This window comes from Grampus griseus (genome assembly GCF_964374135.1).
Source record: "Grampus griseus genome assembly, chromosome: 2".
Lineage (NCBI taxonomy): Eukaryota > Metazoa > Chordata > Mammalia > Artiodactyla > Delphinidae > Grampus > Grampus griseus.
The window spans coordinates 117,301,762-117,328,408 of NC_139018.1; the positions used below are offsets into that span (position 1 = coordinate 117,301,762).

Genomic DNA, 26,647 nt, shown 5'->3' on the forward strand with positions numbered 1-26,647 from the left:
GGCCATGCAACTAGTTCTAGCAAATGAGTTTTGCACAGGTGAGTCAAAGTAATGTCTATTACGTCTAGGCTAGAGCATTTAAGGGTGCAAGATCCATCTGAGCTCTTTTTCCCTCTAGTCACTGGCACTGTTCAAGATGGTGGCACTCTGTCAGCCTAGGTCCCCAAGTAATTCTGATGAGCAGAATCTCCTGCTAAACATCATGCACATGTAGTATGATGAAGAAATAAATCTATTTTTATAAGCCACTGAGATTTGGGGGTTGTCTGTATTGCAGGAATGTTAACCTATACTGATGTATAAAGGATTCAAACTAGTCCATCCCATCCAATCCTAAGTATGTGCATGTGCACACACACACATTTCTTGCGTCTTAACTCTCTGCAAGTGGGAAATGAGGCTGTTGCCTCTCATTTGCAGGCATACTAGTCAAGAATAGGAATACCCTGTCAAAAACAGAGGCCAGTCTCTGCTTTCTCACACATCATCTAAACTTACTAAACATAGGTAAAAAAGAAATGCTTTCTTTAGCTTGATAAAACTTTCTATAGAAGTTAACATCTGTCACGATTGAGTTTTCTGCAAATGGTTGAAGCTCCTCATAAACGCTGGGGCAGAGATGGCCAACCACCTGCCAGTGGCCAAGCAACATGGGGCTCTTCATTCAAAACATGCCAGAAACAGATGAAGCAAGTGTGAAGGGGGATAACTGGCAGAGAGCTAAATCAGTATGGATGAAAAAAGGAGCAAAATATCTCCCATCCATATGAATGAGCAGGGGCAGTCGGTTTTATATAATAAATACATTAAATAGGATGCACGTAATTTTACCTCTCAAGACACAGTTAACATTCCATTTTTGTTGCTATCAGTGAACTAGACACTGAGAATTGAGTCCATTTTCAGTACTCCCACTCCTGGTATTGGGGCTGTCTACCAGCTCATTTCTTCACTCCAGCTCTTCCTTTCCCAACTACTTTAAAATAAAGTCCCTAACTCAACTTTCTTTCAAATGGAGCCAAATCAATATCAGAAATATGAAAGAGGAGTTCCAGTTCTCACAGAAGAGCTGGTTTGCTAACCATTTTAAGATACCTGCTAAAAATAATACACACTTTAAGATAAATAATTTAAAACAGCTGCAAGAAAGCCCACTAGGTCTTAAGATACTGATTTTACATACCATGTAGACACAATAACCTTTAAAACGCTATTGAAAATTCAAAGGAGTATTATTCAGCCATCAATGGATAATTTCAGTTACAAAGGGTAAGTAACATTTGTCATAAAAATATTACTAATATATTTGACAAAGTCGTAAAACATGGTAAATACAATAAGCATTTACCACAGAAGAACGTGAGCCTCTTGCTCCTTTGTCTTAAAAAACCAACCCTCCCAGGTAGGTATTTAAGATATCCTCTTGTTCCAAATCTCCCATTTCCCCAAATTTCAAATGATAAAGGAGCTTGTACCTCAAAACGTTCATCTTCACAACGATAGATATGTTCTTCATACTGAGTTTTCTTGGAACTAACAAAGGTGGAGTCCTCAGACCAGGAGGGGAAGGAAACCCAGGTATCATTTAAAACCTTTGGGTAAAAGAAGAGAAATTGAAACAGAAGTGTAACAAAGTTTTCAGGTGATTCAGCGTTCTCAATAAAAAAGACAACACTTTAGGGGAGGGAAGAAACAGTTAACATTACAATTTTCACCTTTAGCAAGTTTAAAAAGATAGTAAGAAAAAGGCTCTCAATAAAGGTATAAAACATTTTCTTTTGAAAAAAGACAGAAAAGCATTTTGATTTCCTCATTCATGTAAATTCTCCATCCCAGGTACCACTCCCTTCTGGAGGAAGCTGCGGATTCAGGGCTGATCCTTTCTCAGGGAGGTCTTACCTCTTTACAGAGAGGAGTCCGTCCTGTACACTTGGGCTGCTGGTAACTCTTTGGCAGGGCTCGATAGCTGGAGCCCAACCGTTTACAAGAGGCATAATCTATCTCCATGGCAATGCCCTCTGTGGCTCGTTCCTTTGGAAAGGTTTCCAGATGTACAGACTCCTTATAGCCCAGAAAGTTTTTAAACCAATTAAACAATTCTGGGAATTTCCTGAAGAATCAAACCAAAAATTGGTGAGCAATTAGAAGCATGATGCAGTAATCCTGAGGTGTGACTACCACTATCTGGTGTTGGCTCAGAACTCTACTACCATTGGACAAATTCCAATGACAATTATTATTTCCTGCCTAAGAAGCAGTACTTCTGAATACCTGGCTTCTCCTTTTCTTATAAAGTGCTCTAAGACCAATTAAGGTGGTGATGGAAGAACTGTACCAGGCAATAACAAGCCATTTTCTAATCAGGAATATTGCTTCAATGTTCAGATAATTCTTAGGTTGTCAAAGTCAAGATTCTAGAACCCTGGAAGAGATTGGTCTCTATAAAACCTCCAACATTGGTCAGGGGATCAGGAGACCACTAGTCTTGGCCAATGTCCTCTCTGCCTATTTTTTCATCTCCGAAGTTGAACTAGAAGACTTCCCAGAGGACTCTCTTGACACCGACATTTTATGAGTCAACTGACCCACCACAATCAAATTAATTTTGCCTATCACATACTCCCACAAACTAAGTTTTATTTCACCTCCATATCACACATCAGGGCTAAGCTCCTGACTCCACTTACCCCAGGAACGGAGAGACTAACTGCACAAGCTCCGCCCGAGAGATCACCTCCTGGTTAAAGATAACAAGACAGCGCAGGAAATTTTCATAGGCCTCTGCACTCCGCAGAGCCTTTCGGACCTTATGGAGACAGCCGAAAGAAAAATAATTAAGCAAGGAATCAAGAGATCCTGGATTGCTTTTAAAAGACTGGGGAGGGCTTCCCTGGTGGCGCAGTGGTTGGGGGTCCGCCTGCCGGTGCAGGGGACGCGGGTTCGTGCCCCGGTCCGGGGGGATCCCACATGCCGCGGAGCGGCTGGGCCCGTGAGCCATGGCCGCTGGGCCTGCGCGTCCGGAGCCTGTGCTCCACAACGGGAGAGGCCACAACAGTGAGAGGCCCGCATACCACAAAAAAAAAAAAAGACTGGGGAAATTTGAACTGTATTTGACAATATTAAGCAATCAATGTTGGTTTTCTTAGATGTGTTAATGCTTATGCTTGAAAAAAGGTATCATTTAAAAAGGAAACAGTAAAATACTTATGGATGAAATAATACATTATCTGAGATTTGTCCCCAAATAAGAGTACACATGAAACAAGTACACGGGGTAGGAATTGAGAACCGCTGAGGTTAGATGGCGGTGGCATGAGGAGTCATTTTACTGTTCACTTTAATTTTACATGTTTAAAGTTTTCCATAATAAAAATTCTGAAAAAGAGATCCTGGAGTAAAGAAGACATTCACCGTCTCACATGCCTGATTCTCTGGACCATATCAGAGTTACCCAAGCTTTTATTGCCTCTCCTAACAGGTATGTACAGAAAGAATCTTTGACAACACTCTTTTCGAACTCTGGTAATCTTGAATAATGACCTTTTAAAATAAGGTACTTTTTGTCCTCTGACCTGATTCTTTTCCTTTCTCCATTTATAATATTGAGAATTTTAATATCCAAAATGCTTAAAAAAATGGCATAGACAAAGTAATACTAGCCTGGCGAGATGAGCAATCTGGACTTTAATTTCATATATAGATATGTACTTAGTATTGTGGGGGGTGGAGACCCTCACACCAAGCCAAGCAGTTTATCAAAAACCCCTTCTCCAGGCTCCCATATACTTTTCATAACGATCCATCAGTAGACACTATACCGAATGTGTACCTTCAGAGCAAATGACGAATATTTACTTTTAATTTTTATTAACTTGTAAACATATACAAAAGCAGACAGAATAGTCTAACGAACCTCTTGTACTCACCTAGCCGCAATGATCAATACATAGTAAATTTTGTTTCATCTATGCCCATTTCCCCCACCACTGAATTTTAAAGCAAACTCCAGACTTTTCATCTACACACACTTCAGTATGTATCTCTAAGAAATAAGTACTTCAAAAATGACCAAAAAAAATACCACCACTCTTTTAAAAATTAACTTACTCGGTCCCCCATCCCTCACCCTTTCCTTACCATTTGTTGGTTGTGACCTGGACTTCTACATTTGTCTCAAAAGCACCAATGACCGGGCTGCCCTCAGAAATGGTTCAAGTCAGAGCCAGGGATGCTTAACTGTTTTGCAGCACAGCTCACACAGGCAGAGAGCAATCGGGAGGCACCAATCATGGAGATGCTAAATCATTTGCCCTTTTGCAAAAACACAGAGGTGAGGGGCTTCCCTGGTGGCACAGTGGTTGAGAGTCCGCCTGCCGATGCAGGGGACATGGGTTCGTGCCCCGGTCTGGGAAGATCCCACATGCCGCGGAGCGGCTGGGCCCGCGAGCCATGGCCGCTGAGCCTGCGCATCCGGAGCCTGTGCTCCACAACGGGAGAGGCCACAACAGTGAGAGGCCCGCGTACCGCAAAAAAAAAACCAAAAAAAAAACCCCAGAGGTGCAAGACAGGTTAAGTCACCACCAGATCAATCCAGGCTGGTTCCTGCCAGTGAGAAGTCTGATGTTTGCCAGCTACCATGATGAAAGTAGTCTGCTAATCAAGTTGACTCCAAGGAGGAAGTCAGGCACATACCACACAACACCGTTCAGACCAGTAATCTCAACTCTGGCTGCTCATTAGAATCACCTGGGGAGCTCTGACAACATACAGTTAAATCAGAATTCCCATGAACCCAATATGCGATACCACAAATAAGTATCACAAGCAATCAGAAGGTTAAAAGTCAACTTAAGTCCTCAACAATTGGTGCACTGACACTCCCCACTATACAGATCTGGATAGCTACAGCAGGGAGTTCCAGATATCTTTTTTTTTTTTTTTTTTCTGTACGCGGGCCTCTCACTGTTGTGGCCTCTTCCGTTGCGGAGCACAGGCTCTGGACGCGCAGGCTCAGCGGCCATGGCTCACGGGCCCAGCCGCTCCGCGGCATGTGGGATCTTCCCGGACCAGGGCACGAACCCGTGTCCCCTGCATCGGCAGGCGGACTCTCAACCACTGCGCCACCAGGGAAGCCCCCAGATATCTTTTGAGAGTAATATCATGCATTTCTTTTAAAGCTTTCTTCCACCATAGCAAATGCTGTATTTTGTGGTAGCTACTTCACAAAACTGAAGCAAACAACGCTACCATTTCTCCAGCTGTGCTAATAGTTCTCATAGACTGAAAGGACCTACAATTTGAAAACTATATTAAAAAGTAGAAAGTCCTAATCAGCTTGATGCCTCTAAAACAAAATCTTCTTGGGGACAGGGTGATTTTCTTTCGGCATTAGTAGCTAATTTTAAATCCAATTCACTCATTACTCACCTTATCAAAAAATAATGATTCCGTTCCTACACCATGTTTGCTGGCATCTGCCATAGAAGAATCCTTGAGGCTGAGCAGTTTGGGTTTCTTCTGCAAAAAAGGAAAAACACAAACATGTAAGATTCAAAGCATGGGTTTCTCTGGGTTTTATTTTCTTCTTTTTGTTTTTTTGGCTGAGCCTCTTGGCTTTATGGGATCTTAGTTCCCCAACCAGGGATTGAACCTGGGCCCCTGGCAGTGAGAGACCAGAGTCCTAACCACTGGACCACCAGGGAATTCCCTCTCTGAATTTTATTTTCGTCTCTGTTCTAAGGTTCCATCACTGACCACCACTGATTACTAATTTGCAACAAATGAGAGAATTCAAGCCACTGACTTGCTTTACATCCTAAAAAATTTCCACTCCTCTATTTTAGATTCTCTATTTTAAATTGCCTGTCAGTTTTTTTCCCAGAGGTTCACAGATCATTCTACTTCCCAAATACTCTCTCTATAAATGGTCACAGCATTACTGTGACGTTAGAATTAATATCCTCACTTTTTTCCATGGGCCAAAAGTAACTTTATTTGGAACCTAACGCCATTGCCTTGTCTTCCTAGCTGTGGAGGCAGAAGAGGCTGTAAAAATAGCTGGAATACACAGAAATCAATCTTTAACCTTTACCTTTTAATCGTTCAATTTAAAAATTCATGAAAAAAAAAAGTTTATTTTCCTAACAGGAGGAATAACCACCTTGTGAGCAATATCCACTCAGACCAACTTAAGATTGCTCTTTCAAAGCATATGCATTGGCCATACGTAACTACCAGGCAAAAATTTTACTTTAAAAAAGCCACCTCTCAACTACCTGTGAAGAAATGCATAAATGTTTGGAGAAGCAGCACGTTTACCTTCGCCACGTTGCAGTACACTCTCTTAGGAGCCATAGCCTCTGCTTACACTGCATAAGGAGAAGGTAGATAGGGAATCCTAATCTCCCAATATAGGGTTTCCACCTGTGGGTAATCCAGTGTGGGAGGAGACTAACATTGGCCTCTATCTGCTGACCTGATTCCTGCTACTCCTGTAACACTCCTTACTAAAGTGAAGAAATATAATCTATTACTATGTTCAACTTGCTTTCAAAAGGAGAAACCATTATAAACACTGAAAAATAGTTCTTCAGTAGTACTTCAAAAGTGTCAACAACACCTAACAGGTCAGTCTTTGTGGTTATTTGCTTATTTACCAGTCACTTCTTACCATAAGAAATTCCACTAGCTTTTGCTATTTTTTAACTAAATTCTGCCAACACATCTCTTCAGCGTTATATACAGCTTTAGGATTCACTGAAGCAACATTCAATACATACACCTAGCCCACTCCCTAGCACAGCTGCCCCACGTCAAAGAGGAAGGGAGTGGGCTCAGCTTTCTGTAGGCAGACCATCAGTGTTTACTCTAACAAGAAACATCACGTGATAGGTCACTAACAGGAATTGAAGACTCCTGCCCTCTGCTGCAGCCCAAAGGTCCTTCCTTGGAGATTAAGATGATACAGATAAGATCTGGTAACCCAACAAAGAACCATGGACAGGATAGGCCTCTAGACCAAAGAGATCCCACAGAGCATATGTGCTTTTCACAAGAGGACCTCAGAGACTACTGACTTGTTTAGGAAACAATTATCAAACTTAAAAATCTTCTTTCTTAGCACAAGGCAGGAAAAATTAATTAAGTCTCAGAAATCCTTGGCAGGAAACAAAAAAAACAGATTCGAGCTACCAGCAAAGAAGAGGGAAAATATAAAGAAAACCAGTAAGAACTCGAAAGTACAGTAATCTGAGCAATTAGCACTATTCTAACATTCCTTCACAAGCCAGATAAAAAGCTTTGCATTGAGTTTCTGTGACATACACCAACTAACTCCCAATACCCAGGATCCAACTGTCAACCCTTGAGCACTGTCCACTAGTATTGCCCCGCAAAGTCAAAATGAGCAGCTGCGCCCTTCTTACCTTCACTGGAGGGGTGGCTCCCGTTCCAGAGTGCCTGCGGATCTGGCAGCCATTCTGGCTGGGCCTCTGCGGCTTATTGTTCAGTTGAGGTTTCTTCACAGTGCCTCCATGGTCATTTCTCACAGAATCGACCTTCTCAGCAGTTGTTTTGCTTAAAAGCTAATTAAGACACATGAAAGAGATGAATGCTCTTATTAAAGCAAGTAAGTTTCATTTAGAAAAAGTCTCCTGATTCCAGCTTCCTAACTTATCTAAGATAACCATTCTCAACAGTGTAGTTCTAAATAAAACTTACCACAGAGCTGTTGGCATCTGGTAGGAACTGTCCAAACTCTGATAACAGGTCTTCCTGATTTTTAAAAAGGCGAGCCACCTGGGCATACACCTCCTGCTCAGTCAACGCTGGAGTGTAGTTTCCTCCAGCTTCCTTGGCATTCCGCTGCTCTTTCTGATGGGAAATTGCAAATGGGAAGAGATCATATTAGAAGGCCACTGTTTTGAGTGACTCACTTTTGCACACTTTCTGAGATGTCTGGTAGGGGCTTTGTATGTTATCTATTTGGGCTGCACTTAAGAGGAAAGTCTATGTTCTCAGCACCTGTTTTGGCTTCAAACTTTGTAGTTGAGAAAGGAGTGGAAGATGGTGGCTGACAATTCCTTTTGAAAACCAGGGCAGTATATGTGAATGCTCAGGGGACCACTACCAACTGATAAAACACAAAGTATTAGAGAAATTCCTCCTTCTATTGTAGGTTAACTATATTACCTAAATCATTCTTTAAACTTTCCAGATAAATAAGCATTCATTTCACAGAGCAGTGACTTTAAAAATCCTGACCGGCTGCTACAAGGCAATTAAAGTCAGGTAAATCACACTGGCTTTATAAACACACATCACAGTTTCTAACTGGTTAATTTCCAGTAAGAATCAGTGGACACAATAATGGTTATTCAAGTCTTCTTGGACTAGCCATCCCCGGAGAGCAACCTGGTTAAGACAGGTTGAAAGGGCAACTGTCTTACCTGGTATGTGTGCAAAATCTCCAGGAACGCTTTGTAGATGTCTGGTTGGCCCTGGAACCTGTTCTTGATCTTATTGACATAGTTGATGGCATGGTTAAACTCCACAGGTTGATTGTTCTGCAAGGGCGGGGCTGTTCCCAACGAGATTGTCACTGGTGTATGAGGCTGGACAGGTGGAGAACGTGGGGACGCATATGGTGGGAGTGGGGGAGTCTGCTGACTGGCTGGAGTATGTGCTTGTAGTTGGGAAGGCTAAAAGGAAAAAGTCGTTATTCTCCTCAGGAACACAGATGGTTTAACATATGAAAGAAAGGTCAAAGTAAAGAGAAACAAGGTGTCTGATCAACATATATAATACTTTATTCACTCTGGCCAGGCCACTTTAGCCCAACTCAAATCACACTGGGTAGGGGTGGAAAGTGTAGAGGGTTCACACATTCTAATATAAAAGTTCCAGTCTCCAGTTTTCTAAACACAACCTTAAAAGTGGGCTATGTCTCCAACTACAAGGAAGAATTTTCATATGCAATTTTTAAGCTCACTTGCTGAACAGGTGCAAATAGAATAGGAAAAAAACCCTCATTCTACATAAATCTTTAATATCAAAAAAGACAATTCAATTGTTGCAGTTAACTTCACATAAAAAAAAGTCTTCTAAACCAGCTCTGCCCAATAGAAAACTCTGAGGTGATGGAAATGTTCCTTATTTGCACTATCCTGCACAATAGCCACTAGCCACACGAGGCTACTGAGCACTTGAAATGTAGCTGGTGCAACCGAAAAACAAAATTTATTTTAATTAATTTAAATTTAAATATAGACATATGTGCTTAATGACTACGGTATCAATACATTTCTAGACTAAGAACACCCCATCATCATCGTCATCAACAAGATCTTCTGCTTAGCTTGATACGACCTAATCTGGTAAATGGAGTAACTTTTGTAAAATGATGACCGTGCGGAAAACAGTGTAATCTGATCATAAGATGACCATTTCTGCCTGTGCTATCCAAGTACTACTACACAAAGCTGCCATCTGTTGGGACGCTCATGGTTCAAAAAGCAGAAGTTGGGGGCAAAAGAGTCCTTGTAGGTTGTTGATGTGTTGATTTAAACAGATACATAAATATGTGGTATGTAAATGTGAACCACTTTACAGGGATGCGACTACTGCATCTCCTCCGATGAAATTTTAACTTGTGTGATCTATCTAAGTCTTATACTAAGGGAAAATGTCAAAGGAGGGTGCTTTCTAGGGATGGATTTCACACGGTGCAGAGTTTTCCAAGTGCTCACCTTGCTGACTTTGGCAGGTGGGGGCTGAGGAGCTGGCTGGGCAGGAGCTGGGGCTGACTGGGCTGAAGGCTGGGAAGGATGTTGGGGTGGTGGTTGAGGCTGGGGCTGGATGCCATGGGTTGGAATCTGATGAACCTGGCCAGGAGTTGTCACATTCACCATGTCATTGGTTTGCACCTCAATCTTGTAGCCAGGAGGCAAGAAGGTATTGAAGCCCATGATCAAGTCAGGGTGGCCTTTGAACAGCTGGGACACACGACTAATCACTCCTGGAGTGTCGATGCTGATGGAAAAACAAATATTAAAGTGGCAAGCTTAACAAGCACCCTAGCAAGAAAAAAATCACATTCCACTAGGTTCTCTACACAGGAAACTAAAAATCAACCTGAATATTACAAAATTAACAACACACAAAGAACTCTGAAATTCCAAAGTCATTTAGCTTCATAATCAAAGAGGTCTGGTCACAATTTAAACAGAATATACAATCACGCATGGTAACAGTCCTATCAAGCAGATACTCAGGCAGTAAGTCTAACACTTCAATTCCCATGGAAGATACAACCTCTGATACACCAGTATAAATCATAATGTATCTATCTACATTGTTCAGACCAGTTACTCTTTTATAATAATGAACCATGCCACAATATTAGTGTATCTTAAATCAATCCAAAAAGCAAGTAGCCTAATCATTACCAGTTTACTTCCCTGATTGAGGTGAAGTACTAAGAAAAATTTTACTTAAGAAAAATTTACCAGTATGCAGAAAACAAAGGTCTAGGGCCTGCAATTTTCATAAAGCAGTATATAAAAGCACGACTCATGAAAATAAAAGCATAAACCCCCCCAAAAGAGCATCCTTTATCTTTCAGCAGATAAGAATAAGGTATATCCTCCTTCCAAAATCAACATAACAAGCACAAAGCTTGAGTACAACCGTGTATATCTTTTACCTCTGAGATTTAAATTCCTTCATGATGTCAAGGAAATCATTGTAGACCTGAGGCTGACTACCAAATTGCAGCTTCACTTGGTCAAGATAGGATAGTGCATCCTCCACCTGAGGCAGGGATAAATCTCAAGGTTATAAAAAGAAAGTCAAGAATTATTTTTTAAAAAATGATTTATGCCTAAATAAAATCAGCATAGTAAATGAAATAGAAATATATAGTAAACATACATAAAAATATTAAAAATTAGTATGTTACCAGTAATAAAACTCAAGCTTAAAATAAAAATCAACTCATAAAACCTGAAGCCTTGCTTTGGATAATTGTGCATAGCATTATTAGTGAAGAACAGTCACATTAATACATCATTCACTTATTCGTTTATTGATTCATTTCACAAATATCTACTAAGCAGCAACAACATGCCAGGCCAGGCCCAATGTGAGGTACTAAGGAGTATGACAAATAAGCCACAGTCCCTGCTCTACAGAAATTCATTTCACATCCAGTTGGAAATCATAACACAGTGGGGCAAGTGGGCAATCACCAAATGCCCAGAGAGCACATGGGAAGGGCACCCCTTCACACACTAAAAAAAAAAACCCTATGGGGACATAGGGAGGGATTCCCCCAGAAGTGGTGTCTAAACCAAGTCCTAAGGATGAGTACTAATTAGCAAAAGTGAAGACCCATGAAGAAAGTCAGAGGAAGCAGCATCCCAGACTGGACACCATCTGGTACATTTGGAAAACTGAAAACAGTTCAGTTTGGCTAGAGGATCTGTGGTGAAAAGGAGAAATGGTGGTAGGAAGAGTGACAAGAGATAACACAGGAGAGGATGCAGGACCTAGACCCTGAAAGGTCTTGTAAATCTTGTTAAAAAGCAATTTAGGTCTTCCTTGGTGGCGCAGTGGTTAAGAATCCACCTGCCAATGCAGAGGACACGGGTCTGAGCCCTGGTCTGGGAAGATCCCACATGCTGTGGAGCAACTAAGCCCGTGCGCCACAACTACTGAGCCTGTGCTCTAAAGCCAGCGAGCCACAACTACTGAAGCCCGCATGCCACAACTACTGAAGCCCGTGCGCCTAGAGTCCATGCTCTGCAACAAGAGAAGCCACCGCAATGAGAAGCCCACACAACGAAGAGCAGCCCCCGCTCGCCACAACTAGAAAAAGCCCACACGCAGCAAAGAAGACCCAACTCAGCCAAAAATAAATAAATAATTTTTTAAAAAGCAATTTAGATTTTTATCATCTGCACTTTAGTGTACTCAATTTGGTTACAGTGTTGAGAACGAGTTGGTGCAAGGCAGAATAGATTAAAAGGAGGTAAAACCAGTCATTGTATAAGGCTAACTCATGTGTGAACACGAGTGGCATAAATTATAGTACTGACCAAAGGAAAAGAGAGAAATGGACAGAAAAGCTTTTTAGGAGATAGAAGTAACAGGGTTTGGGGACTGACTGATTGGATATGGGAGATAAGGCAGAGGGAGCATTCACTAAATTATAAATTATTTGGGCATTCACAAAGCGGAACAAGTTTGAAAGGCTAGGAAGTTATGAATGTGATTTAGGACAGCTTAAGTGTTAGTTACTCAGGAGATATCCAAGGGAACTGCCTACTAGGTGTACCTTACATACTCTGGGATTATTTTTAATTATATAAAACATCAAGTTTAGGAAAGTTTCACAAGTAAACATCTGATTTGATAAGCACTACTCTTGTGATATATCGTGAAATAGAACATTTATGTTCAAATAAGCCATTAAACAGTATTCCAAGAGTAGCCCAAACTTCCACTATGGCCATGGTTAATCAGAGCATTTCAGTGTTGCTAGAGAAAAAAGTGTATACTTGGTCAATACCCACTCATTTGATGGTTGGTCTTTTGGTAGTTTAGAAATAACTTGACAATTTTTGTTGAAATTCAATGGATTATTTAATTCATATTCAGAATTTTCCATATTGAAATGGTTCATTAATGACCAAATTGATGGAACTTAAAACTCACTAAGTTTGCAGAAGAAACAAAGACTATGGAAGATATTTAAGAATAGCATTCACAGTCACAACAGAGGAGTTATCAAAAATAAATACACAAAAAAATTTAAAACAAAAAAAAGCACTCTATGGTGTAACATAATTAATACACAGAGGGAAAAAGTGCTGAAACCTGAAGGAAGGAAATTATATGTGATGTGTGTGTGTTTGGAAGAAAAAGGTACAGGTCATAATGAACCACTGTTTAAATATTAGTTATAAAATAACACTACACTTAAAAAAGCCAGCACGACACCTACATTATAAATAGAAACCTGCATGTAAGAACAGTGAGGAAATCCTCTAGTTACCTGAAGTGTAGTACAACTCTTTATAAAAGCACATATACGTTCTAGGAATCACAGCTTAGAAAAAAACAACTTGGAACTAGTCATTTGAAAGCTGCAAGTTTAAGGAGGCACTTGGGGAGGCTCAAATTCTGCTGATGAATTTTCCTGGCTCATTTCAACAGGCGTTTATCAGTAAGGTCCCTAACCTCCTAAAGTCCACAATCTTGTTGGGGAGACAAACACAAACAACTCTAAAGAGGACTTGCTAAATATGTGCCAAATATGTATGCTACTGGCATTCAACAAATAACGAAATCACACCAAACATGCCTCAAATTATTCAAATCTTCCTTGTCATCAATCTGCCAAAGACAAAGAAAGTACAGACAATGTTGATGCTTGAAATAACCTAAGTATTCTCACTGAACACTTCCTTATTATAGAATATAAATGATTTATTGAAGTTGATTCAAATGCTTATAAAGCATTTTAAGACTGATCCAAAAACGGCAAGCAATGTGAGAATACTGAATGAAATTACATGGAGGCACAAGAAAGCATTTTACCTCTCCTCATTAGAAAGGAAATTCAACAAGTTATTATGCCCAGGAATCACATTCAAGAGCTTGTGACTAAAGAACAGAGCAAAAAGACCTAACTCTACCTGACTCACTCTATAACCCCAACTCTAAAGCCCTTTCATGCTTCCTTGACAGCTTCTGTAAAACATACAAAGCACACTCTATATACTTATACACAAGTGAAGAAAGAGAATAAAATAGGTGTTATACCTTTGATAGGACTGACTGGAAAAGGGATATAGAAATAAATATATTTTTTTGTTAGTTTAACAGTAAGTTTATAAGCTCTTTTGCAACATTAAGGTATTAAGTGCTGAATACAGTATTAATATGGAATTAAGTCACACCAAACCAACTTAAAAAAAAATATTTTCAGGACTTGGTGAAGTGCTAAGTCCATAGCAATAATACATTTTGGTACACAGCCATCACTCTACAAGCAGAGAGTAAAAATGTTTTAAGGAAAACATCAATATAACTTACAAATATTTTCCCAAAGACAGAGCCCAGAGTAAAGTTACAGGCCCAAATAATTTGTACTCTCTTTAAGAACTATGCTTATGTATAATCAACTCTTAATTACTTAAGCTAATATAGACAGAGTAAATTTTTACAAAATCCCTCTACATAGCTTAGCTTTGGTGTGCTTTTTATTTATGTAACATTTAATTTCCATAGGCCAATACTGAAATTCCCGAGAACCCAAACCAACGAGGGCAGGAGTCAGGGAGAACTAGATTAAGTATCAAGGAAAAGAGAGGGCCGAAATATTTGCTACAAAAATATATACTTCAAGGATATACTGTTCATTCCTACTTACAAGCTACTTGATATAATTAGCCTGGTATGACCAAATAAAGATCCAACATCTTATCTCTTTATAGTTCTTTAATTTTATATTTCTTGCACTAGATTCTGAATTTTATACAAATGTAAAACTAGAAGAAAATGAAATCTGGAAAACTTGTTACCACAATCACACGTTTTGAAAAGTAACACTCAACAGAGAGAGAAGGTTAGCTGGGCGTACAAGCTTCACTTCTCCACAGATGCCTCATGAATTTCAAAGTGGTGAAAACCTACAGCATATACTCAGCAGATCAGATGAAAACACTGACACTTCATTCACAATAACAGCCTTTCCCAAACTTCATAAAGGTTCCCCCAAAGGAGCATGTGTTTTACTAAGGATGGACTTGATGATCCCAGCCAATTTAGCTAGTCATAAACAAGAATAAAAAGATTAAACCATAATACCGGGCCCATTAACTATACAGGACTGTAGCCAACTATGTGTATGTTAATAAAACCTTATTCCATGCTAAGAACTAAGAGTTCAGAAGGAGGCATCCAAAAAATGGACTTTATTTCATATGAAAATAGCCCCTCAGTCCTGGAACGTTTGAATACCATGCATTCATACATTCCAAAAACATTTCTTGAATGTATTTTCTGGATCAGGCACTGGTGCTAAGACAGGAAATCTAAGTAGGTTTCAAAACAAAAGCAAAGTAAAACTTCTTGTGATTCAACGCCCCCAGTCTACTGTTAAAAGTTGTTACACCACTACCAATAGGCTGAAGCCAATGTTACTTGCTAAGAGAGAAATGGAAGGAGTTGAATACCACCTTGAGCCTCTGAAACTGCTGCTGCCCCTGCACTGGTGCAACTGGTGGAGCTGGATGAGCATGACTCTGGACCACCTGGCCTCCATGGGGCTGCACAGCTGTTGGGTGATGATGGCTGCTATGAACTGCTGCTATGGTGGGCCCATGACTGCCGGAGCTCTGTGGAACGGCTGAAACCTGGAATGGACAAAATACAGGTAAGAAGCTTCAAGCTTTACGCATTCTTCCCCAGATGCCTCTAAAGAACATGCACACATATCTTTGCATACACAAAGATAATCAGAAACTCAAATTTCCCACAAAAGGGAACTGGTGAAATAAATTATAGCCCACCCAGATTACAACAGAATTCTGCAGCTATTAAAAATTATATAGCTCAGCACATCTCAAACTATCTGTGGTAAAGGACAAGTTTTTCTTTTTTCTTAAATTCCAATCCATCATGGACCACTACTTTTATAAAATACAATAAAAATGAATTACTAGAAAAGTGAGATAAAAAATACATAAGCCCATAATTTTCATTACTAGGTTTTACAAATATAAAATTACAACGTCCAACTACTATAAAAGTTTCTAAACATGCTTCATTTCTGTACTTATCTCATTACAGACTAGTATGAAAGTATTCACATCAGCCATCTGTGGACCACAGTTTGAATAGCACTGATATAGATGCATATATATCATTTAACATTTAAAAATGTTCACAATCCATAAATTGAATGTACTCATGTGTTGCATATGGATTTAAACTTTTAATTTTTTAAAAAGCACATTACAAAGCAGTATATATAATACATACACTAAGAATAAATTAGGAGTTTGGAATTAATATGTATGTACACATACTATATATAAAACAGATAACCAACAAGGACCTACAGTATGGCACAGGGAATTATACTCAGTATCTTTTTTTTTTTTTTTTTTTTGCGGTATGCGGGCCTCTCACCGCTGTGGCCTCTCCCGTCGCGGAGCACAGGCTCCGGACGCGCAGGCTCAGCGGCCATGGCTCACAGGCGCAGCCGCTCCACGGCATGTGGGATCCTCCCGGACCGGGGCACGAACCCGCGTCCCCTGCATTGGCAGGCGGACTCTCAACCACTGCGCCACCAGGGAAGCCCTATACTCAGTATCTTTTAATAACCTGTAATGGAAAAGAATTTTAAAAAGAATATATATATATATATATAATTTTTCTGTAGCGCTTTGCTGTACACCTGAAACTAACACAACACTGTAAATCAACTATACTAGAATAAAAAAATTCTTAGTCAACACTCAGAAAAAAAATACAATTAAGATTTTAAATCCTAGACAACAAATATATAGTAAAATGTTAGCATTTTATCTTGTGGTAGTAGGATTAGAGAAGATTTTTATTTTGTTTTATTTATGCTGCTTATCCTTACCTGCTACTAATTTTTTTTTTTTTTTTTGGCCGCACTGCACGGCTTTCTGGATCTTAGTACCCCTACCAGGGATTGAACCTGGGCCCTGGCAGTGAAAGCGCTGAGTCCTAACCACTGGACCACCAGGGAACTCCCTTATTTGCTACTTCTAAAATTAAAATTTTAAAATTTCTTCCAAATCGTTGGTGGTTTGGCCTCAAACATATTTCTTTTTTACTCTCTCTTGTCCTCTTATAAGTTTAAGAGTAAAATAAAAGCACAAGCCCCTTTCCTTCTATTTCTGTTGCAAGAAATGCTATATAAAATTTCCAAAGCTTTTAAAATTTTCCTATTTCAGAACTGTTAATCACTGCAGAAGACAACTAAGGACAATATACCTGAGTTGCCACATCTCCAAAACAAGGAGACCGAATAACATGACACCTTAAAACAATGTAAGTTGCAGGGCTTCCCTGGTGACGCAGTGGTTGAGAGTCCGCCTGCTGATGCAGGGGACACGGGTTCGTGCCCCGGTCTGGGAGGATCCCACGTGCCGTGGAGCGGCTGGGCCCGTGAGCCATGGCCACTGAGCCTGCGCGTCTGGAGCCTGTGCCCCACAACGGGAGAGGCCACAACAGTGAGAGGCCCGCGTACCACAAAAAACAAAAAAAACCAATGTAAGCTGTGTACTACAACTTAAGAGAGAATGTTTTTTTCCAAGTCCCCACAGATTTATAAAGATTACCCTGGGCAGAGCGGAGGGTGGGAAATACAGCAACTATTTACAAATCCACAGAAACAATAAACCTTAGGAGTAAAAAGAAACTATTTAGACAATTCTAAAAGCTCTAATATATCTCTTGCAAGAAGAGTTATTATTCTGAGCTTCTATATTCCAACATGCATGTGCTGGACAGGTTTTTACAAGACTTAATTGGAGTTTATAAATATTTGAGATGGCTGGTTTTATAAGAGCACATTATAGCTTCCAGTTTAGGAATAAATGTAACTATCCCCAGTGTAGGAAAAAGTCCTGAACTAGTTCAGATAAAAGTAATCACCCAGGGACTTCCCTGGTGGTCCAGTGGTAAAGAATCCACCTTACAATGCAGGGGACGCAGGTTTGATCCCTGGTCAGGAAACTAAGATCCCACATGCCTCGGGGCAACTAAGCCCGTGTGCCACAACTACTGAGCTCGTGCGCCTCACCTAGAGAGAGAAAACCCACACGCTGCAACGAAGAGCCCATGTACTGCAATGAAAGATCCAGCGTACCACACGCAGCCAAAAAAATAAATAAATAAAAAATAAATAAATCTTAAAAAAAAAAGTAATCACCCAAGGGAAACACGCAACTTTTCTTTCCTCTAAGTCCTAACCTAACGATTTGATCTGTAGCAGTCCTCCGACTGCTGCACCCAGTCCCATATGAAGGCACTATACTGCTTCAAGGGGGACTCCAAAGGAAGAGTGACACCTAAGGAATTACCATTTCCTATTTCACCTGGGTTTCCCTCTTCCTTGATTGTTTTCTTATAATAAATTCCTAGAAATTCCATTTCTAGGTAAAAAAATAACTAAAGAATCTGACACAAACTGTCAAATTGCTCTCAAGGAAGATTATGCCAATTTATGTTCCCAGTACCAGCCAAATCTTTTTATTTTTATTTTTTTAATTTTTACTTTATTTTTTCTGGCCACACCACATGGCTTGCGGGATCTCAGTTCCCTGACCAGGGACTGAACCCAGGCCACAGCAGTGAAAGCCCAGAATCCTAACCACTAGGCCACCAGGGAACTCCTGTGCCAGCCAAACCTTTTTAAAAGTCACTAATAACTTAGGTAGAAGAAGGCCTCTCCAGACTAGTTAAATAAATTATGGTTCAGACTGACCTGGAATGGAATATTATAAATGCAATGATTTTTTAAAAACTTACTTGGATCTATACACACATTCAAGTGGAAAGTTGTCCACTATATATTAAGTGAAAAGAACAAACAGTAGAACAGTATACACTGTATGGTCCAAATTATGAGAAGAGAGAAGTGTATCTAAATAATTAGGCAGGTAAATAAATATATGCTTGTATATGCATACAAAATTTTGGATACCCGAGAAATGCACCAGTGGGATAAAGTCTGAGGGGTCAGAAGTCACATTATATCATTTTTCTTTAAATGGTGATATTTATTTTCATATAATTAAAAAGGGCAGGGCTTCCCTGGTGGCGCAGTGGTTGAGAGTCCGCCTATCGATGCAGGGGACACGGGTTCGTGCCCTGGTCCGGGAAGATCCCACATGCCGCGGGGTGGCTGTGCCCGTGAGCCATGGCCGCTGAGCCTGTGCGTCCGGAGCCTGTGCTCCGCAACGGGAGAGGCCACAACAGTGAGAGGCCCGCGTACCGCAAAAAAAAAAAAAAAAAAAAAAAGGCAAAACACAAATTTCTTCCATTTTTACAGAACAGAGTGAACAGACAAGAGATGAATGATCAGTTGTTGATCAGGATATGCAATGATAGCAATATAGAGTGCTATGTAAATATAAATAAATTGGTACAGCTTTGGGACTTCCTGGTGGTGCAGTGGTTGGGAATCTGCCTGCCAATGCAGGGGGACACGGGTTCAATACCTGGTCCAGGAAGATCCCACATGCCGCAGAGCAACTAAGCCCGTGCACCACAACTACTGAGCCTGCGCTCTAGAGCCCAAGAGCCACAGCTACTGAGCCCACGTGCCACAACTACTGGTGCCCGCATGCTCTAGCGCCCGCGTGCCTCAACTACTGAGCCCACGTGCCACAACTACTGAAGGCTGCGCACCTAGAGCCCATGCTCCACAACGAGAAGCCACCACAATGAGAAGCCTGTGCACCACGACGAAGAGTAGCCCCTGATCGCCACAACTAGAGAAAGCCCGTGTGCAGCAACAAAGACCCAATGCACCAAAAAGAAACCCAACAACAACAAACTGGTACAGCTTTGAAAAACAATTTGACATTACCTGCTAAGGGTGAAGATGTGCACACCCTATGACCCAGTAATCCGTCTCCTAGGCACTCAAGAAACTTCCTACCGTGCCCTCAGACCCACTGAGTGGTCTGCAAAAACAAAGAGCTTGCACCAGGATGTAAACCAACTACTTCACACAGTTGTGCTTCACAACTAAGCACACTGTTTAATTCCACTGCCGTTTTAAATTCCTATAGCAAAACCCTCTTGATAAAAGACGTAGTGCATTGACTTACATTCTGTTGCAAGCTTGTCTTGTCACTGTGAATTGCCACTGTGAGTACCACTGCACTAGGAGAACCTAAGAACGTTCACCACAGTTCCTGTCTAACAGGAAAAGTCTGGAAACAGCCTGATAGTCCATCAACAGAAGAATGGATAAATTAATTGGATATATTAATATAATTCATAACTAAATGAGAATGACTCACTCAATTGGTCACATACTAAATATGGGTAAGTCTTAGGAACCACACTGAGTGAAAAAAAAAGTGAGTCAAAGAAGAAAATATATGTTTTCATTTATATACAAGTTCAAAAATACCCAAACTAAACAACTTTATTGTCTAGCGGTATAAACAAAATGATTTTATATAGCACAGGGAGTTCTACTCAATACTCTGTAATGGCCTAGATGGGAAAAGAACCTAAAAAAGAGTGGATATATGTATATGTATAACTGATTCACTTTGCTGTACACCTGAAACTAACACAACATTATAAATCAACTATACTCCAATCAATCAAAAATAAATAAATGATTTTAAAACACGAAATAAAGTCAAGGGAATAATAAACCCAGAGTTCAGATTAGTGGCTACCTCTAAAGGGAGGGAAAAGGAAAAGGGATCAGGGAGAGACAGTGAACTTCAAAGGTCATGACAACATTTTTTTTTAAAAAATGTGCATGGTAAATACACAAGTGTACACTGTTTACATTATTTTTTATACCTTACATATATCTCATAAATAAATTTTTTGTTGTTGTTGTTGTTTTTGCGATACGCAGGCCTCTCACTGTTGTGGCCTCTCCCGTTGCGGAGCACAGACTCTGGACGTGCAGGCTCAGTGGCCATGGCTCATGGGCCCAGCCGCTCCGCGGCATGTGGGATCTTCCCGGACCGGGGCACGAACCCGTGTCCCCTGCATCAGCAGGCGGACTCTCAACCACTGCGCCACCAGGGAAGCCCCCATAAATAAGTTTTTTAATATATGAATGTTTAATAAAAATTTTTTAATTGGGTAAAATCACCAGTGTTCCTCTTTCACCCCTAGTCCCTTGATGGGCTCCAGTTTACCTGGTAACTAGGTGTCACAGAGTACTGAATTCCTGTGGCTGACTGCATGGTCTCAGACACCGCTTCATACACAGGAGGGGCAGGGGCAAGCACCCGGTGCTGGTGAGGAAAAGCCTCTGTGCTACCAGGGATCCGACGCTGCTGGGCCGCATACACCGGTGACTCCTGGTCATCCAAACGTCGCTTCATTCTGCACTCATGCTCAGGGATGCACTACAAAACCTGCAGAAATGAAAAGCAATGACATGCAAACCAATTCGCACTCCAATACAATGTGTACAACCAGTCATCCAAACTGGTATAAGCTCAACTCCCAGAATCAATGATTATCTACTTCATCCTAGAGATAATCACTGGGTAGTTTTGTGCACGCTGGTGCACACACTCCCAACAGTGGACAGATTATTATAACTGAAAGACAAAATTTAAATAATAACATAGTTTGAATTACTCTGGTACTAGAGTTGAAAAATAACCTCCAATTTAAAAACACAAAGATACACCTTTCTTCATTCTCTGGTTTTGTCAAGCGTCATCATCCCTAACATTAATTATATTATTCACATGCTATAAAAACATTCAAGTGTTTCTTCCTAACTCCTCTCAAAAGCTAGTACTATAATTCCCGTCTACTTTTTAAAATATGAATTGTTTCAACAATTAAATGGTATCATGGTAAGAACACTAGGCCAGGAGTAAGAAGACGATGGTTCTAGACTTGGCAATTTAAGAAACTATGTACGCCTCAACAAGTTCCTCGTTCCATGTGAGTTTGTTTCTCCGAAAATAAAATAAGATTGAAATAGACCATTGCTAAGGTTTCTCCTGATTCTAACATTCTTTAATCCTAAAGTGATTCCAGAATCCCTTAGTTTAATAATCTCCCTGTAGGGGAACACTTCCTTTCCTGCAGCACACAAAAAGTCTAATAAACACTATGGCCAGGAATCCAGATGGGTCTTCTCAGAGCTTTTCCAACATCGGTATCATTAACATAAGCATATCAATACGAAAGAATGCTCCAGTCATCCGAAGACAAAATAGGGCCAAGGCCTACCAATTTTTGGTCACAAAAAAAACTTTAAAAAGACACCACTGCTGTGGTAAGATTAAAAATACAGTAACAGATCTCCAAGGCACTCCCTCTCCACCTAAAGTAAGGCTCTTTTTAAGACTGGGGGTGGGGGGCTTTTACCTACTTTCTACATCCACCCATACCTTTTTTCTTCATTCCCTGGGACCGTGCATGCTCTGAGGGGAAGCAGTCCTCACAAGGACTCCTCAAGGCTGCTTCACCCCTTCTCCGTCCTCACCATCATCCTCGCCATCATCCTCAACCTGCCTGCCACTCGAATGCTCAGCCTTGAAATAGTGTCTTGGGTTTTTCTCACACCTTACAAACCTAAGTTAGACTCTGACACAGGAGCACAACTGTTTCATTTGCAAGCCAGCTATTTTCAATGTTATCTTTTCTGTAAATCGCAAGCTATAAATATCCTTTCTGTTGACTATAACTTATTTATTTACTTATTTATTTAGCCACGCTGTGCGGCATGTGGGATCTTAGTTCCCCTACAAGGGATCGAACCCACACCCCCTGCATTGGAAGCGCAAAGTCTTAACCACTGAACCACCAGGGAAGTCCCTATTGACTATAACTTTAGATCAAAGGACTAAGTCTCCCAAATTTCTATGAACACTCAATCTCAACCTACTTGGGGATAAGTCTAATAAATGGACAAGACTGAAATGTCTTAAAGACTTTTTGGCTGCTACTTCTATGTATACCCATGATCTAGATCACAGTTTGTTTTTGGGTTCCACTGGCTTGAAACTTAGATGCTTAAACACATCTGAGATTAATCTCTGGAACCAAAAGCCAGTCAATATCTCATAAATGGAAAACCAAATTTAGATCAGAAGAGCACAGCATAGGACTATGGAAAAAAACTAAAGTACCTGTCAAGACCTGGATTCTAGTCCAAACTCTGACTCGAAGCTGTATAACTTTGGTCCTGCTTCCTTACTTGCAAAAGGATGTAATTAGACTACTCTAGTGATTGCCAAATGCTGGTCTGTGGAGAAGTCTATAGGAAAATGAAAAAGAGCGGGGGGAGAGGGGATTGCAGTGAGTTTTTCATAGGTTAAGTATTAAAGAACTATGCTTTACTCTGAGATCATGTCCTATCTTTTAGCTATTAAAATATCATTTGTTTTATAAAGTGACTGTGATTCTATAAAGTATTTAACTTCATTTGCCTCTACAGAGTTTGCCTTCCAGACCATCTCTATGACACTATAGAGACCGCCCAGGGTCTGCACTTTCTCTGAACTGTACTTTACTTCTTTAACAATAACCACTCTTAATTCTATTCCCGAAGTGGTTCTCAAATCAATTGCTTCTTCTCTAGCCATACAGACACGCCCTCATTTCAAGACCTTATCATCCCTTACCTCAATTGTTACCAACACCCTCCAGCCTCTCTCCCATCTAGTCTACCCTCTACACTGCTTTCAAAATGGTCAGCCTCAGGACTTCCCTGGTAGTCCAGTGGGTAAGACTCCGCGCTCCCAATGCAGGGGGCCTGGGTTTGATCCCTGGTTGGGGAACTAGATCCTGCATGCGTGCCGCAACTAAGGATCCTGCATGCCGCAGTGAAGATCCTGCAAGCTGCAACTAAGACCCAGCGCAGCCAAAATAAATAAATAATAAATAAATATTAAAAAAAAAAAAGTTGGTCTCAAATGCAAATCCAATCCAGCTGTAAATCCATCATCTTAAGTGATGGCTTCCCATCACTTAAGAAAACAATCCAGGAATTCCCTGGTGGTCCAGTGGTTAAGGTTCGGCACTCTCACTGCTGAGGGTCTGGGTTCAATCCCTGGTCGGGGAACTAAGATCTCAAGCCGCGCAGCACAGCCAAAAAACCCCAAAAACCAAAACCAAACAAACAAAAACCCCCCCAAAACAAAACAACAATAACAACCTAAATTCCTTAACTTGGCCTTCAAAATTCTTCCTTACTCACTGGGGGGACAATTTAACTTACCAATTACATCCTTTCAGTCCCCACCCTATCATCCAGGCCTGTCAAGTGTCTTCCCACTCCCCTAAACAAGCCTCAAGTCTATAAGCTTCAAGGTAGAGTCCTTTTCAACTGTCACATTCCAGACACTCATCACAGATGCTCAAATACTGTACATGCAGAAGGGAAAGATAACATAGGTAACATAATAACAGCATATACTGAATGCCAAGCACCATTCTATACAATTTACCAATAATAATTTAATGCCTACAACAACCCTATAAGCAAGGTACTACTATTCTCTATGTTATAAATGAGAAAACTGAAACACAAAGATTAAAATTGCCCAAGGTTGAACAGCTAAAAGGCAAAGCTGGGATATGAATCCACAAAATCTGTCTCCAGAGCCTGGATTCTTTTTTTTTTTTTTAAATTGAATACAGAAGTATATCCTTTTTAAAAAATTAATTAATTTATTTATTTTGGCTGCACTGGCTCTTCATTGTGGTGTTTGGGCTCTCTAGTTTTGGCGTGCGGGCTTCCCTAGTTGCAGTACGAGGGCCCTAGAGCGTACAGGCTCAGTAGCTGCAGCACATGTGGGCTTAGTTGCGGTATGTGGGATCTTAGTTCCCCGATCAGGGATCGAACCCAGGCCCCCTGCATTGGGTGCGTGGAGTCTTAACCACTGGACCACCAGGTAAGTCCCCAGAGCCTGGATTCTTAACTACCTCACTATCCTGCCTCACACAGAAGAGGAGAAAACAAGGAGGAAAGAAGAGTTCCTTTATTTATTTAACACACACATGCATTGAGCAACTTCAGCTTTAACGTCTCACACACTTAGCTCATTCATCCCTTCTTCAGCCTCAACCCAACAGCAGGAATGCTTTGGCAGCACTCATCCATTCAGTTAGCAAATACTCAGGGAGCAGATATGAAGGTGGTAGATGATCTCAGCCCTTGCCCTAGAAAAGCTTAAAAACTAGTTGGAAAGACCATATACAGCCTCACTAGTATTCAAAGAAATATAAAGTAAAACGATTTCCCAAAGGAACTGCCAAAAATTAAGAGAATGATGATATTCAGCGTAGGTGAGAATGCAGGGAAACACTACTGGTGTAAGTTTTAATTGTTATAGACTATTTGGTTGGCAACTTGCAGGCTTTTATTAAATTTTTTAATTAAATTGAAAATGTGCATACCCTTTAATCACCTAGCAACTCCACTTCTAGGTCTCTATACTATACATCTGCCAAATATATTTACTGCAGCAAAGTATAAAAAATTTAAATGTCTATCAATAGCTAAATAAACTTGATCCATCCATATTAGGAAAACTATGTAGCAATTAGAAAGATCAGGGTTCATCTACAAGGAAAGCTGTCCTGGACATAATAAGTGAAAAGAATAAGCTACAGAATATATACAGGGTGATCTCAACACATACACAATGTACTCTTAAGATTTGTGCATTTCATTGTATATAAATCTGCATCAAAAGGAAAAGGCTAGAAACAAGCATTGAACTCTAGATAAGGAAATGCATGCTCAGGTACTTAGACGAAAGTGTAAGGAATTCTCTGGCGGTCCAGTGGCCAGGACACCACGCTTTCACTTTCAAGGGCCTGAAAAAAAGAAAGTGTACTAATGTCTGAAATGTACTTAGAATACCATCAAGAAATCAGTTTGGATTGATAGATGGAAGAATGGATAGATGGATATGATAAAGGAAGTACTGTAAAAATGGTAATGGTAAAATCCAGGTAGTGTGTATATATGGGTGTCAACTACAAAATTATATCAAATCTTGGAAGGATAAGCTAACAATACAAACTAGTTCACAAGTGGTACTAACGAGCACTAGAAACTTGGAAGGGAGAAGAAGTGTGTACAGTGAGAAAGAGTCTACGGAGAAGGTAAATGTTTAGTTATATCTTGAAAATTAGGGATGAATTAGGGCATGGGGGATACAGGATGAAATTAAAATATTACAGTAACTTTGGACTTACAGGCAATAAACAGCTATTTAAAATCTTTGCCAATTCATTCGCCCCACAAATAATTCCCGAGTGCCAGGCCCTGTGCTTTAGTGTTGGGGCTCCAGCACTGAACAGGACATTTCCTGATCCACAACAATCAAGTCTTCCATATCTAACTGCTATCAGTTGATGTGCTCCTCACAACTGTCCTGTCACACGAGCACACCCAGAAGCCTCCTATTTAGAGGCAAACTAATACTCAAATTAAGTGACGTTTTCAAGGTCACATAGCTGGTTAAAGGAACAAGATGGTAGATAGACCCTTTCTCCTTGGAATACATGATCAATCTGGAGTAGAAATGTAAGTATTCGAATGCCAAATGATGGAGCCACAAGACAGAAAACTACTTTCAAGTCCTGCTTCAGCTGACATGATTTTCGTCTGCCACTACAGTCTCCAACTGTTTCAGATCTGAAGCTTACCCTGTTATCAAAACACTAGTCTAAGAAGACGGAATTTAAAAAGCCAAAAATAAAGGCACTTTGAGGGACAGAAACTAGTAAAGAGAGACTAATGTGAACAAACAATGGCACAGAACACTACATAGTCATCTGGCCATGTGTTATAATAAAAAGTGGGAATAGCTCCAAATCATCAGCAAAGAAATCATAATTCCCAAATAAAGTAACTAGAGCA

At 40.4% G+C, this 26,647-nt stretch overlaps 1 protein-coding gene across 3 annotated transcripts in view; it reads right to left on the bottom strand.

Annotated features, from left to right (window-relative positions):
- The window catches only part of SIN3A (SIN3 transcription regulator family member A), a 64,333-nt gene that overhangs the window by 25,989 nt on the left and 11,697 nt on the right, over positions 1-26,647 (bottom strand). For 2 of the 3 annotated variants that reach the window (XR_014296375.1, XM_082648650.1), the window contains exons 2-12: positions 20,943-21,164; positions 15,243-15,419; positions 10,703-10,809; positions 9,747-10,029; positions 8,448-8,699; positions 7,720-7,872; positions 7,425-7,583; positions 5,428-5,517; positions 2,688-2,806; positions 1,900-2,110; positions 1,476-1,592 (exon numbers count right to left, since the gene is read on the bottom strand). Coding sequence is in view for 2 of the 3 variants with exons in the window: in XM_082648650.1 (XP_082504776.1) it covers positions 1,476-1,592; positions 1,900-2,110; positions 2,688-2,806; positions 5,428-5,517; positions 7,425-7,583; positions 7,720-7,872; positions 8,448-8,699; positions 9,747-10,029; positions 10,703-10,809; positions 15,243-15,419; positions 20,943-21,131 (1,857 nt within the window). In the remaining variant the exon portion in view is untranslated. Of the gene's footprint in view, positions 1-1,475; positions 1,593-1,899; positions 2,111-2,687; positions 2,807-5,427; positions 5,518-7,424; positions 7,584-7,719; positions 7,873-8,447; positions 8,700-9,746; positions 10,030-10,702; positions 10,810-15,242; positions 15,420-20,942; positions 21,165-22,901; positions 22,933-26,647 lie in introns of those variants that run through there. The other variant, XM_082648651.1, reaches the window with a different exon arrangement.